The sequence below is a fragment of the Solea solea genome, chromosome 5, assembly GCF_958295425.1.
Source record: "Solea solea chromosome 5, fSolSol10.1, whole genome shotgun sequence".
Classification (NCBI taxonomy): Eukaryota; Metazoa; Chordata; class Actinopteri; order Pleuronectiformes; family Soleidae; genus Solea; species Solea solea.
The window spans coordinates 9,933,558-9,946,672 of record NC_081138.1 but is presented as its reverse complement, the minus strand read 5'-3'; the positions used below and the strand labels follow the sequence as shown (position 1 = coordinate 9,946,672).

At 37.9% G+C, this 13,115-nt stretch overlaps 2 protein-coding genes across 2 annotated transcripts in view; both read right to left on the bottom strand.

Moving 5' to 3' along the window:
- The window catches only part of prmt3 (protein arginine methyltransferase 3), a 67,579-nt gene extending 66,886 nt beyond the window's left edge, over positions 1–693 (bottom strand). Inside the window, exons 1-2 of the mRNA XM_058630345.1 lie at positions 609–693; positions 244–376 (exon numbers count right to left, since the gene is read on the bottom strand). Of these exons, the coding sequence (XP_058486328.1) occupies positions 244–376; positions 609–630 (155 nt within the window). The 5' untranslated portion in view covers positions 631–693. The remainder of the gene's footprint in view (positions 1–243; positions 377–608) is intronic.
- A 1,127-nt stretch (positions 694–1,820) lies between these two features.
- On the bottom strand, positions 1,821–6,598 carry htatip2 (HIV-1 Tat interactive protein 2). The gene is made up of 6 exons (XM_058628568.1): positions 6,212–6,598; positions 5,770–5,959; positions 5,561–5,668; positions 3,658–3,795; positions 3,303–3,364; positions 1,821–2,846 (listed from the first exon to the last, which is right to left on the bottom strand). The coding sequence occupies exons 1-6, from the start codon at positions 6,325–6,327 to the stop codon at positions 2,630–2,632; spliced, it is 831 nt and encodes a 276-aa protein (XP_058484551.1). The 5' UTR covers positions 6,328–6,598; the 3' UTR covers positions 1,821–2,629.
- Positions 6,599–13,115: the final 6,517 nt, after the last annotated feature.

Below are 13,115 nucleotides of genomic sequence, written 5' to 3'. Positions count from 1 at the left end.
AAACTAGTACAAAGTGCTTTCTAAGGTAAAAAAATAAATAAATAAATAAATGCTACGTCCCAGGAGGTGTAACTCAATCATAAAACAATCAAATGAATAGATATATTAACAAACATTCACATGTATCCATACTGTATCACTTCTGATACATACACATATATAGAATATAGTCTCAATAAAAGCAACAGTTAACGCAAGAGAAATAAAGTTTGCCAGTTAAAATCAGTTTCTTCCACGGCTCACCTGTCACAGAACAGACAGCTAACTGACTGACTGTCCTCCTCCGTCCACTGCCACTGCCCTTCATCCCCGTCAACATCTTCCTCATCATCACCGTCAGAGAGCTCGGGCATCTCCTCTGTAGCTCCGTCACCGACTGTCAAAATAAAGCGTCATTACAGACACGCGTTACAGCCACAGTGTTGAACTAAGCTAACTAACGGCTCGGATGAAGTGCACTCTTTAGCAACAAAGCAACGCATTAACGCGACAAAACACCAAACAATGAACGGACAACTTCTGCAAAAATACATCACCATACAAAATAAGTGCTAATATATTAAATATCGAGAGTTTTAGGTTGTATATTGGATATTAACAACACTAACTTGAACATGTGTACTGTGCCATGATGCCGCTTCAGATGCAGTGAACTTCCTGCTGACGTTTAGTGACGTAAAGAAGGGGTATGGAGGTGGGCGGGGCTTCGTGCAGACTGGATTAGGAATAAAAACACAAGCGGGACGTTCCTAATGTACACCACAAGATGTCGCATTTGGTTTAGTTTCTGCTGGTTGTAGTATTACAGGTGAAATTAATTGTTTTGTTCAGTACAGTTTCTTTTGGAACTATTAGACCAGGGGTCTCTGCCCTTCTATTGATTTCATGCGGCACAACACTTAATGTTTGTTTATGATATTTACAGATTACTTTTGCATCATAAATATGTTTTCTTCCATTGTAAATCATAGAGTATATTGTTACGTGTCAAAACAAAACATTTATTTTGAAATTATGTCAAATATCGCCAACTCAACAGTTGTTTTTTCCCCATACAGTTGGACATTTCTTCACTTGACTGGATCCCTACTGACCAGTCTTGAAGATAACCTGGTGCTCAGCTCTTAAAAGTCTGAAGGAATATACCAGTGCCGTTTAGATCTTTATTCTTAGAATATAATTACCGTAATTTATCTTTTAAATTCTTGGTCAGTGGACATTTTCACCCAAAAAAATTGGAGTTTAAGTGAAATGATGTCTCCGTTTTACAAAAGTGGAGTCAGACACAAAAACAGGAAACCATGAAGCAGTCTGGCCAGAATTAATTTGATAATTTTCACTTGTGCTTTTTGTATTATGACATTTCATGTCTTAAAACAAACATTATCTGTTTTAGATATGAAGTGTTAGAAAGTATTAAAACCTATGGTGTGACAGGACCAGTATCAGCAATTTATCAACACCAAGAGTATTATTTAGAAAATGTGATGTTTGACTTCAGCCAAATGTGTACAACTACATTTAGTCACAAGGGGGGGCTGTTAGTTCAGTACAGACAAGGCAAATCAATAGTAATCTCTCCAACAAACTAAGTTGTTTTTCAACTACAGTGACAAAGTATCTTATCCTATTGACACAAGGACCAATAATGGAAAAAAATAAAATAAAGCACAATTTATTTTTTAATTCAAACCCTTATTTATCACTGAAGTTTGTTAAGGTAGCCCTTGTTAACAAGGCATAGTGTACGGTTACAATAATTCCATACAAATTAAAATCAAAGAAATACAGCATATCATAAAAACGGGATAAAACAGTAGTAGAGCAAGAAAAAACTTTTTATATCTTTATGTTTCAAGATGAAGAACCCAGATAAAACAAAGAGGAATTAAGATTTGGAACATTAATTGTAAACGATAAGCTTAAGAAATATAAAGACACAATAAAGTTTTTCCTGAGTCACAAATTAAATGAAACCATAATCTTTAATATATGATATCGTTTACGAAAATACTATGCAATAAACTGTATATAATACATTCAATATTAATGTGCGTATAATGTAGACATTTTGTTTTCATTCTTAAATTAGCTTTTATGGAAACATTTTCCTCATTTTAAAAACAATATTTTAATTAAGTGTTGAAGAAAAAAAGGATTATGTTCAGGCAACGTTTCAGAGTGTCGTCACAGAGCACAAATGGTGAACATCAAAAAAACCTGATGAAAATATTAACCAATATTACACCAAGACAAACAAAAAAGGAGGAAATCTGAATAATCTGGTTTTCAAGTTTCACATGTTCTACCCATTGAAGAATCTAGCAGACAGACACACAACAGTGATCTATGTTCACAGAGACACACTTTTGAATATATTTATTTCTTTGATATAAAAACTAAGTATACATACTTGTTGTAAATAGTTCTTATTTGCTCCGTTATTGTGTAATCTACAAGCTGACATAGATGAAAACCACTTGTTTGTGTCATGTGTCTAATGTAAATAGTTTAACATCCATAGTCATTAGATTTGGTATTAAGGAGTCAAACATAGGTCAGTGCCAAGTCACGGAACATTTCTACAACATAGGTCATCAGTGTGAATGGATAATATTCTTTGCACCCGTTATTTCTCTGTGCTCTTTCCCAGAATGGCGATGTCTTTATTCTCTAGGATCTCTGTCTTCTGCTCAGGTTGACGCAGCGTATTTGACACCATCGCCTTTGCCACTGCTTGTATTGGAATGGACATGGAAGTAGAAGACACAGCAGAAACAGCACCAAAGAATTTCCTGGTCAGCCACTCAGCAGGCCGACTCTCCTTTCTGTCCACCAACAAAACCCTATTGTGGAAAAACACAGAGGTTTTGATTATTCTCCGATTATATCAGGTTGTTAATTTAAAACAACCAATTGATACATCAATTGATGGGTTGATAGATAAGCTTTGATGCTTCTTTGCACTCAGGTGATTACAAATGATTCCCAATAAGTAATACTAGAACCAGGAACTTGTGAATAGCCGTGCAATCAGTACAATCAACACTTTGTATCATGTAAAAGGGTATGATCACATGTTTTGTATGGTCAGCACCACTTTGAAAATGTAGACTTTGTTATCTTTTTGAGTTCGGAACATCAAAATTTCATACCACACTACTATGGTCCATGATTTTAAACAAAAGCAACATGGTGTGACAAAGTGTACTATTTAAATGTCTTACTGACTTTTTCATAAAGTACAACTATGGATGTCTGTTTTCAAAAATGCCCACAATGAAGTCAATGAGATCACTCACCCTGGTCTGTAAATGGCGTATCTCTCAAAAGCCAGTGCTTCAATATCTGCTTCCACTTGGCCCTGAAAGAAAATTGTTGTTGACCTTTACATGACGTCGTATTCTTGTATTTGTTACATCTTTAAGAACTTTTCTGGCATAAACACTGACCTTGTCAGGACCAGTAGTTCTCATGAAGAGCAAAACCTACTCCAAATGAGGCAGAACCTCATTTCTGAGGAACTGGTTAAGTTTAGGGCTAAGATATGTGTTATGGTTAAGTCAAGGTTATGCATTAACTGGTTATGGTTAGGGATAAGGCTTTGTTTTGCGATCTTCTGTGTGTGTAACACAGTATTGAAAGGAAACAAAATACCTTGACTTTCAGGTAGAGAAAGTTGCTATTTTTATCAGCTCCTCTGGACGACTCCAGGTGAAACTGCATGCAGCCTCCAGCCTTCGAAAGTTCAGCTGATTTTAGAACATAATCGTGATCAACCCGGATGAATCCATCCTATAATCATAAAGAGAACATAATTATAGAATATCTCACTTTGACAACACTTTAGCAACAGCTCACCTGTAGTGGTAAAAGTTATTTACTTTCATATTACATTTAACAAAAGTAGCACGTTTGAATATTACATCGTGATTATTATATAATATTGAATAACTTGTCTTGAAAGTCTTGAAAGAACAGTAATCAATATTGGATGTTTTTTCTCTCCTCACTTTTTACCACTATGTTGTTGGGGTGATTGTAGCTCAGTCAAGTCGTCTTTCAACTTGAAGGTTGTGGGTTCAATTCCTGATGTGTTCTTGGGCAAGACACTTAACCCCATGTGTGGGAATGGGTATGTGCGATAGAAGACGGCGCTGTTCATATGTCAAAACTGTAGTGTAAAGCAGCTTTGAGTGGTCATCAAGACCAAAAAAGCACTGTATAAAACTCATTTACCATATCAACACTTTGGAATTATGGACTGAGAATAAAATCTGTAGTAAAAATTAGGGATGCACCGAAATTAAAATTGTTGGCCTAAACCCCGAAAGAAATGATTATGCAAATTCTGTACCAATGTGTTTTTACTCTAATTTTGTTGTTATGGCTGGGACTGTGTGTACTTACCTTACTAAAGTCAAGGCATTGCAATTGTATAGATTAATATGCATGCTTCAAAGAATAAATCAATTGAAAATATTTAGGAGGATCTCATCGAAGATATCAGACAACGAGGGTGCAAGCCTTTTTTTTCTGTCTCCAAGCAGCCTGGATCATTTCTCTACGCACTGCTTTAACCCCACATCCAAGTAATGATGTTTATGACGAGGATTGAGTACAGCAGCGATGAAGTGCAGGGGATCCAAGTAGATCTTTGTAAAACGTGTTGACAGACTTTTAAGAGCGCACTTAAGTGGTCCATCTCAACCTTTGTGTAGCAGACACATTAGTGCTTCAAGTGAATAACAGATGCATCAGTTGAGCTGATCTCTTTAGTTAACGGTTCAAAAGGGGTGAGAAGAGAGAGAATGTTCTCCATTAAGACCCACTGGTGTGAATGTCGCATGGAGTTCATAAGTTTCGCTTTTGCACAAGAGACTTTCCAGCATTTAATAGGTGCTGTTCCACCATGTACTCACATCTTGTTGGAACAGTTTTATTGGTGTTCCAAACTGATCTTGGACACACTCTAAGCAGGAATAGACAGGCGTGTGGAGTGTTGGTCATGTTTTTTCAGCCGAAATGTTTTGGTGGCCAAATTTTCGGTGCATCTGTAGTAAAAAATAGCTTTTTCATGAGAGGGCACTTTTTTGTTGACTGTGTGTATGACTCAAAGTGAACATGATGTCGGAGAATAATACCAATACTGATATTTAGATCAAGGATTTTTTTTAAGTTTTACATAAGTACGATTAATACTTGCTATAAATGATTTTAGAGAATTCTGAAGACATTAATTTAAGTGCAGGACATCTCAAAGGTAATGACAGTGCTCATGTACAAACTGAGGATAGGCCCATTCCATACATGTAGTTTCCTGTTAGTTATAAGCCTTCACATGCACTAATATTGGTATTTAAGACAGGTCAATATAGGCAAATACATTGGCCTAGTAATTGTAGTGGTGTTCTAGTAGAAATTGTGTTTCTTGGAAATTAAATCAAATTGCTTAGTAACTACAACTGAATAGTAAAACCCATCAAAAAGATATACAGTGTTGCAGAAACATGCACTACCTCTTGCTCGAGGTGCCCACATTTGAATTTGTTTTACTCACAGTCCCTGCTTTTGCGCGGGTTGTTCCCAGACAGCAGTAGCCAACATCATGGCCCTGGAAGGCTGCAGCATAGTCATCAAGCTTCTCAAAGTCCACCACCTCTTGTACCTAGACGAACAAAAACAATATAGTTTCAACATGAAAAATCAATGACAAAGAAGTCTTTTCTTTAAGAAGTTAGTAGAAGGCCGGAGAGTCAGCTCACTTACCAGGTTTTCATATTGTTTATCCTCAAAGGTGAGCCGTCTCCTTCCAATGAGTGTGATCTTGGAGAACATGTTGCGCTGCAGCAGCTCTTTAACTAACATCTGTCCCGTTTCCCCGGAAGCACCAAGAATGAAACAGCTTTTTTTCTGCTGCTTGAAGTCTTCTTCCAAGGTCTTCATGTCCTCAGCCATGCTGTGTGCAACAACACATTGACCACGAAGGCAATATTACATTTAAGCCAACTGTCACATCTGTGTCTGTGAAATGTCTCAGTCATTAAGGGGTGTCAATACAGAAAACAGGACTTAATTAGGTCCAGTGGAAGAAGTTTCTCCATGGTTTTCACTACAGAACAACGTTACATGTTAAATATATGTAAACACAGCGAATACGTTTCCTAAATGGAAATAGTGTTTCTTGTGTCCAGAGCTCACAGTCACTTACCTGATGTATGTGACCGAATCAGAGTCGTCGAAATAATTCAGAACCGCTGCAATGACAACAACCAGGAGAGTGAAGATCCCAGTGGCTTTCCCCAGGCGGCGAAGTAGCTGCCTCATAACAGACACTGCTAACAGCAACGACTACATTGCTGGAGCACTTCCTGGTTGCTTCACGATTCCAGATACGACGCTTCCTGCTTCTCTGACACCGAAGACAAACTAGGACATTTCACTGTCGCACGTGGAGCTTGACACGCGGCAAATGTTTACTGCAAGACGGTTTAGTCCAGTATACGTATTTTTTTTCTTTCTGAACGATACGTTTGCAAAACTATCAGAAAAGAGGGAGACGCTACCGCGAGCCCCCTCATATTTGTCTGGGGTGACGACGCTTATAGTCCGCGCATGCGCACTTAATTTTGAATGCTTCATATATTGAGAAGAGTGTAGCTGCAGGAGGTTTAAGAGCGTAGAATTAGGCCCCTCAGATCAATTACAGATTGTTTGTGTTTTTTATTTCACTTGCGTCAACGAACGATAGACAATCACTAAACAAGTACTTAGTGAGTTAAGTTTAATTTGTTTAAAATAAGATATATATGTTGGAGAGTCATGTACATGCAGCATGCGATTGTGTAACATTATTGATAAGATAAAACTCACGCACATATAGGGAGAACTTATAGATTCTCTATTTTGGTGAGGTTTGATTGGTAATGATTGCCTAACATTCAACTCCTAACAACCAAGTTGAATTACAAGTAGCCTACAGCAAATAATATGTGGGTGGAATAAACCAAAATCCATAGGTAGCATCCTAGAACTGCGGGCTTGAAACTTGCTGCAATTGCTCCGCTCATGCACTAAGTGGCGCTGTCGTGAAAAAAATTCAGGGGTTTAATTCTGCGAGCGTAAAACTGCGGGTTTAAAACGAAGGGGCTTAATTCTGCGGGCATAAACCTACGGCCTGCGGGCCGGCAGTTATAAAATACAGCATTCATTGAATGTCATCTGTATACCTTGGTTCAACAAGTGACTATTTTCTTTTCTGTCACCTTGAATCAGTCTGGCCATACTCCTCTGACATCAAGAAGACATTTTCAGCCAGATATTTGGGGGTATTTTCGGCTTTTAGACCATTCTTTGTAAACCCCTCAAACTCAAATTACCTGGGGGCCCTGAAGTGCAGGGAAATAGGAAAACACAACAACATTAACTTAAATACAACATCATCACAACAACATTAAGTAAAACCCAACAATATTAACTAAAACCCAACAATATTAACTAAAACACAACAACATTAAATGAAACACAATGACTCTAAATGAAACACAATGACATTAACTAAAACATAACATTAACTGACCCTGCGGTCGTGCAACAAATGCCGGGTAAAACTCACGGATGAGCCGCTGTTGGAGGTGGAGCCCGAGTTAAATCAGTTGAATATCCAACTTTAAACTAATTTCATTAAAACCGGCACTCTACTTACACTCTACTTACAGTTAAAAGTCTAGTTACAATCCTTGTTTGTGGTGTTTTAGTTAATGTAGCGTTTTGGTTAATGTTGTTGTATTTCAGTTAATGTTGTGTTTTCCTATTTGTGTTGGTGATTTGCTTTTTTTGAAAAAAAGACATCAAAATAATAATATTTATTATAAAATTTCACATAACTCCGAAATAAAAGTGTTTGTTTTGATATGGAATGATAAATAGTTCACAAAATAAGAACATTTCTGATGCATAATGAAAAACATACAGAAATAACTGATTGTAAATTTCTATTCAGAGTTAGGCCACATGTGCCCAGGGCCGTGAGTTTGAGAGCTCTTGTGCATGAAAATCCCAGGAGATCAGCAGTTTATGAAATTCTCAACAACCATGTTTGTTCAAAGTCACTTAAATCACCTCTCCTTGCCACTCTGAAGTTCAGCCGCTCATCTTGATCATGACAAATCAAATCCAATAAAATGAACTTTATTGTTCCAAATATTGGAAATATTTCTTAGGCAAAAGTGCTACAACAGCTGCACAACATATAAGCAAAAAAACAGCACATACGAACATACTCTACACAAAATATACAATACACAATAACAAGAAACATACAGGATGACAAGACTTTAATATACAGTATATTACACCTTCCCTAAACACATAAACACTAAGTCTGTAATTATTTGTAAGTGCAATGTGCAGAATGAAGTGCTAGACCAGAAGTTAGGCTAGAGTGACTGTGTTTATGTTTACATGCCTGAATGCATTGCGCTGCCATGACTGATTAGATATTTCTGTTAATAAGCAGAACAGGAGGGCCACATGGTTGGTGTAGTGGTTAGCACTCTGGCCTTTGCAGCAAGAAGACCCGCCTTTCTGCATAGAGTTTGCGTGTTCTCCCTGTGTGTTTGTCATCTGTGAGTGGTCCTGCGATGGACTGGCAAGATGATGGATAAGCACAACATGTGTGTGCCTAATAAAGTGGCTGGTTAGTCTATACCATAGAGCAGTGGTCACCAAGGTGCCCACGGGCTCACTTCACCTCACTAAAAACTGTGATAATCATTAGGAGTAAGCACTGGAATTAATGTGTATGCAATTGAATGCATAATATTCATCATCTAAATGGTAAACTGGTAAAATGTTAATATGGCAGCCCTGCATATTATTCTCTACCCTTCAGGTAGCTCTTGGCCTCAGAAAGGTTGGTGACCCCTGCCATGGAGGCTGTATTCTCTCTGTTTGTGGCTGCATTTTTCTATCTGATATTGAGCAGCAATTTAAAAAGTAAAGGACTGATTTCAATGAAATTTCCTGGTGATGTAAGTTTTGACGAGAAATTGTTAATTTTGTAGTGATAGAGATCTGGATTGAGGTTTTTTTTAATTGTTAAATTTGTGAGATAAGAGATTGTACTAACAGTATGAGAAACTGCAAGCTTGACAGATGTTTGCACTAAGCGCGTCCTTGAGGTTTCATTCTGTCCTCATACTGCTTTGTCATTTGCTATGACCCAGCCCATTCTTATTTCCACTGCTTGATTATAATTCATTCATTCATCATTCATCTTCTACCGCTTTATCCTCCAAATGAGGGTCGAAGGGGGCACTGGTGCCTGCTTGATTATCCATATAAATTGTGGATAATCTGCTATTACTGGTATAATTTACGTACGTTTAGAATTTTTTGGTGTTGTTGTTCAGTTCAAAGTAAAACTAAAAATGCAGGCATCAGTGACAGATAAACTATATAAGTGGAAGAGAAAAGGCTATCCAGATCAGTGTGTGTTTTCTTACAATTATGAAAACTGTTAACATATTAGGCACTGTATAATTAAAAGCTTTAACTCGTTTTAAAATGAATTGGCTCTTTTCTTTTTTAAGTTGAAATGTTGTCCTGGAAGGCACTTAATGCACAATTTTGTCAGGAAATCCAGCATGGACCTGGAGTGCAAACCAAAATGTCTTTCCCATTTGTCAGACCTTCAGGGGTTTTCATAAGCCAAAACCTCCACACAAAGAAATCAAGTCCAGTCACATGCAATGAATTCATCAACACCCCATGTTTTTAACACCCCTACCACTTCCAACACAAGGCATCGACCCAATCTAATAGAATATGATGGAGCCAAGGATGATCCTTTAAAGATGTCAGCAGTAAAAGACAGGAAGAAAAGAGGCCGAGGTTGAGAGAAGAGGCCTTAAACTGGCACTCTGCTGAAATGAAATGTCGCCTCTTTGTTCCATAGCCGCAGGTGCTAATTGGGCCTAGCGGTGGGGAGGAAAGCTGCCGCTGGGCTCCTGTCTGTCGCACCTGTTGAGTCATTGTCTCTCACATTGATCAGGCAGGAAGTTGCAGTAAGAAGCCTTATGCCTCGGTGGGTGCGTGGCAGAAACGTGGTTCAATTTCCTTTTAGAGCTCCGCTGCTGGAGGTGGAAATGCCAATGGTGGTCAGTGGTCAATTACATTTGAGCATTGATTACCTTGTACTAAAGGACAGATGGATCATAAAGTTGTTTTTATTGGTTTGTTCATATTCTATACAGTTCATTCTTTATAGTCTTCCTACATTTACTCAACATGGCATCACATGTTTGATGTCTCTGTCACTGTTGTCCTGAATCTTAGTCAAACAGGATTAGCTTTTAAATCAGTAGATTAGGAAATCATTTCTCACACAGGACATATTGGCTCTGCATGTACTATGACCTAATAATGGACTTATGTAGTTCTTTGAAGTTGATACCAATTGTCATTCCTAACTGTACTTAGATCTTAAATTGATGCAAGTGAAAAACTAACATTGGTAATGCCTTTCAGTAATTGTGTGTATTATGGCATTTGGAAGTGTTGATCGTTGTATTAGATTGCAAATACTCATATCTAATATCAGGAGTATAGTTCATTACATGTATTTGTATGTGTCACATGTTTGTGAAGTGCACAGATTTTTTTTGTGTAAAACATAAGAGTAAACATTTGTACTGACATCTTCAAAAATGTCTGCTGGCTATCAAGTGAAATATAATACCTTTAGTAGATTCCTATTGAACTGTCCTCTGCATGTTACTAAAATATTACAATTTCAGGATTTACTTCTGAGTTACCACTGATCAGATAGTATTCATATCATTTATATTTAACTAAATATATGTCCATCCATCCATCTTCTTCTACCACTTTGTCCTCCACATGAGGGTCGCAGGGGGTGCTGTGTCAATCTCAGATGACATAGAGCATTAGGTGGGGTACACCTTGGACAGTTTGTCAGTCCATCACAGGGCCACAACCACCCACTCTCACACTCCCACCTATGGTCAATTTAGAGTGACCATTTTACCTAATCCCCACATTGCATGTTTTTTGACTCTGGTGAAAAAAACCCATGCACACACGGGGAAATCATGCAAACTCCATGCAGAAAGGCCCTTGTTCCCACCGGGTCGCAAACCCGGTGGTATATATATATATATATATATATATATATATATATATATGGGTTAGGGTTAGGGTTACAATTCTAAGGTTCTGCCATATTTAAGATCAGCTTTGGTTCCCATAAGATTTAAGATTTAAGTGTACAACATACAAGTACACACACACACACACACACACACACACACACACACAGCTTAAGGTTTAGGACCCTGTACCCTCAGACTGTTGAATGTGATGCTAATGATGGTAATTAATGGAGCCTGACAGCACAATCTGCTGCCCATTGTCTCCCAATAAACAGCTTTACAGTCCACATGAGCCACTGAGGGGACGGGAGGTTTAAGCCGAGACAGTGAGAGCAGGAGACAGGCTGGACAGGGTGGAGGGTCAGACCTCAGGGGACAACACTGATCATGAAGTGGGGATTAGCTCAATTAGGGAGGCACTGTCTGATCAACATGCAGGGTTTGATATGAACCTATGTATGTGTACCCCCCCCCCCCCCTCTCTCTCTCTCTCCCTCTCTCTCGCTCTCTCTCTCGCTTCCTCTACATCCTACATCATTTGAGCAGACTGTTGCCATTGTTTGTTGTGAGGTCTTCTGATGCAGCTGGTGTGAGCAATAAGGCGAGATGATGCCCTTTGCCTCTCTGTGACCTTCTGCTCCAATATCCATTTGTTGTCATATGTTTCAGTGGTTATTAAAATCCAAATGATAACATGAACAAACACATGAATTTTTCAGTGTGTATAAAGTCAGCTACATAACAGTCATTTCCGTGAGTATAAAGCTGATTGTTTACTTTTACAAAGTATAATACATCTTTTTTTCTGTCTTTCTTTTTGTAAAGCCATACACTGTTTTATTGTTTTGGGGAAGTTATTATTGTTTCCTGTAATAAGTCACCAACTGTTGTATCTTAATTAAATTACAGTGGACATTTTGATAGATTTAAAATAATAATAATAATACATCATAGTTATATAGCGCTTTTTTGGACACTCAAAGACACTTTACAAAACACAAAACAAAGGACAGGACTGAAGTAAAACAATGGTAAAAAGACAATTAGGTGTAAGCAGTTTTAAACAGGTGGGTTTTGAGCAGTGATTTAAATGTCTGTAATGAGTCTGAGTTCCTGATGGGTTGTGGGAGTGAGTTCCAGAGAGTGGGGGTGGCTGCAGCTAAATGTTTATATCTTCATGATTTGGCTGCATTTAACAAAAAAAACATGGGATTATTAATTATTAATTAGAGCATAACATATGAATAAATAAATATAAATATATATAAATATGATGAATCTATATAGATGCCAGATCCTCTTATGAGCTGTGAAAAAAGCAGTAGAATACTGTTACTCTGCAGGAAACAGAAGTCCACAGTCTTGGCTTTGTTATAGGCTCAGACTTGAGGCTCAGACTTTGACAAGATGTTTGTGGCAAAGCAGAGTGTCATTTGTGCTCAGAGGAGCTTTCCTGCTCAAAGAGCTGCTGCTAAGCAGCTATGAGACCTGCTCTTCCTCCGCTGAAGAACAATGTGCTCATTAAAGGAGCAAACAGATTATCATTGTTTTTCAATAGATCGTCTTAAAAAGAGTCTGGAAGACCTGGCAGCTCCCAGCAGACTGCACATGGACATCTGGACAACTTCTAGTGTACATTTGTGTACAGTTACTTAATAACAGACGAGATTATTCTGAGGTATAAAAACAGTTTCAGGTGTTTGTACAATTTATGCTTTCTACAGCTATGAAACCCAAGGCAGCAAACACACTCCTTTCTGTTTTATCCAACTAAGGTCACTTATCCTGCTCTAAGTCAGGTGCTTTGTTTTGTACATCATTGATTACTTTGCCGTAACGGTAACATCATTTTAAGGTGCTTTTAAGGTTTGCTGTAATAACACAATTTTTAATGAGATTGATATAGGGTGTGTTGTATTTTTTTCATGTAGTTGTTTTTTA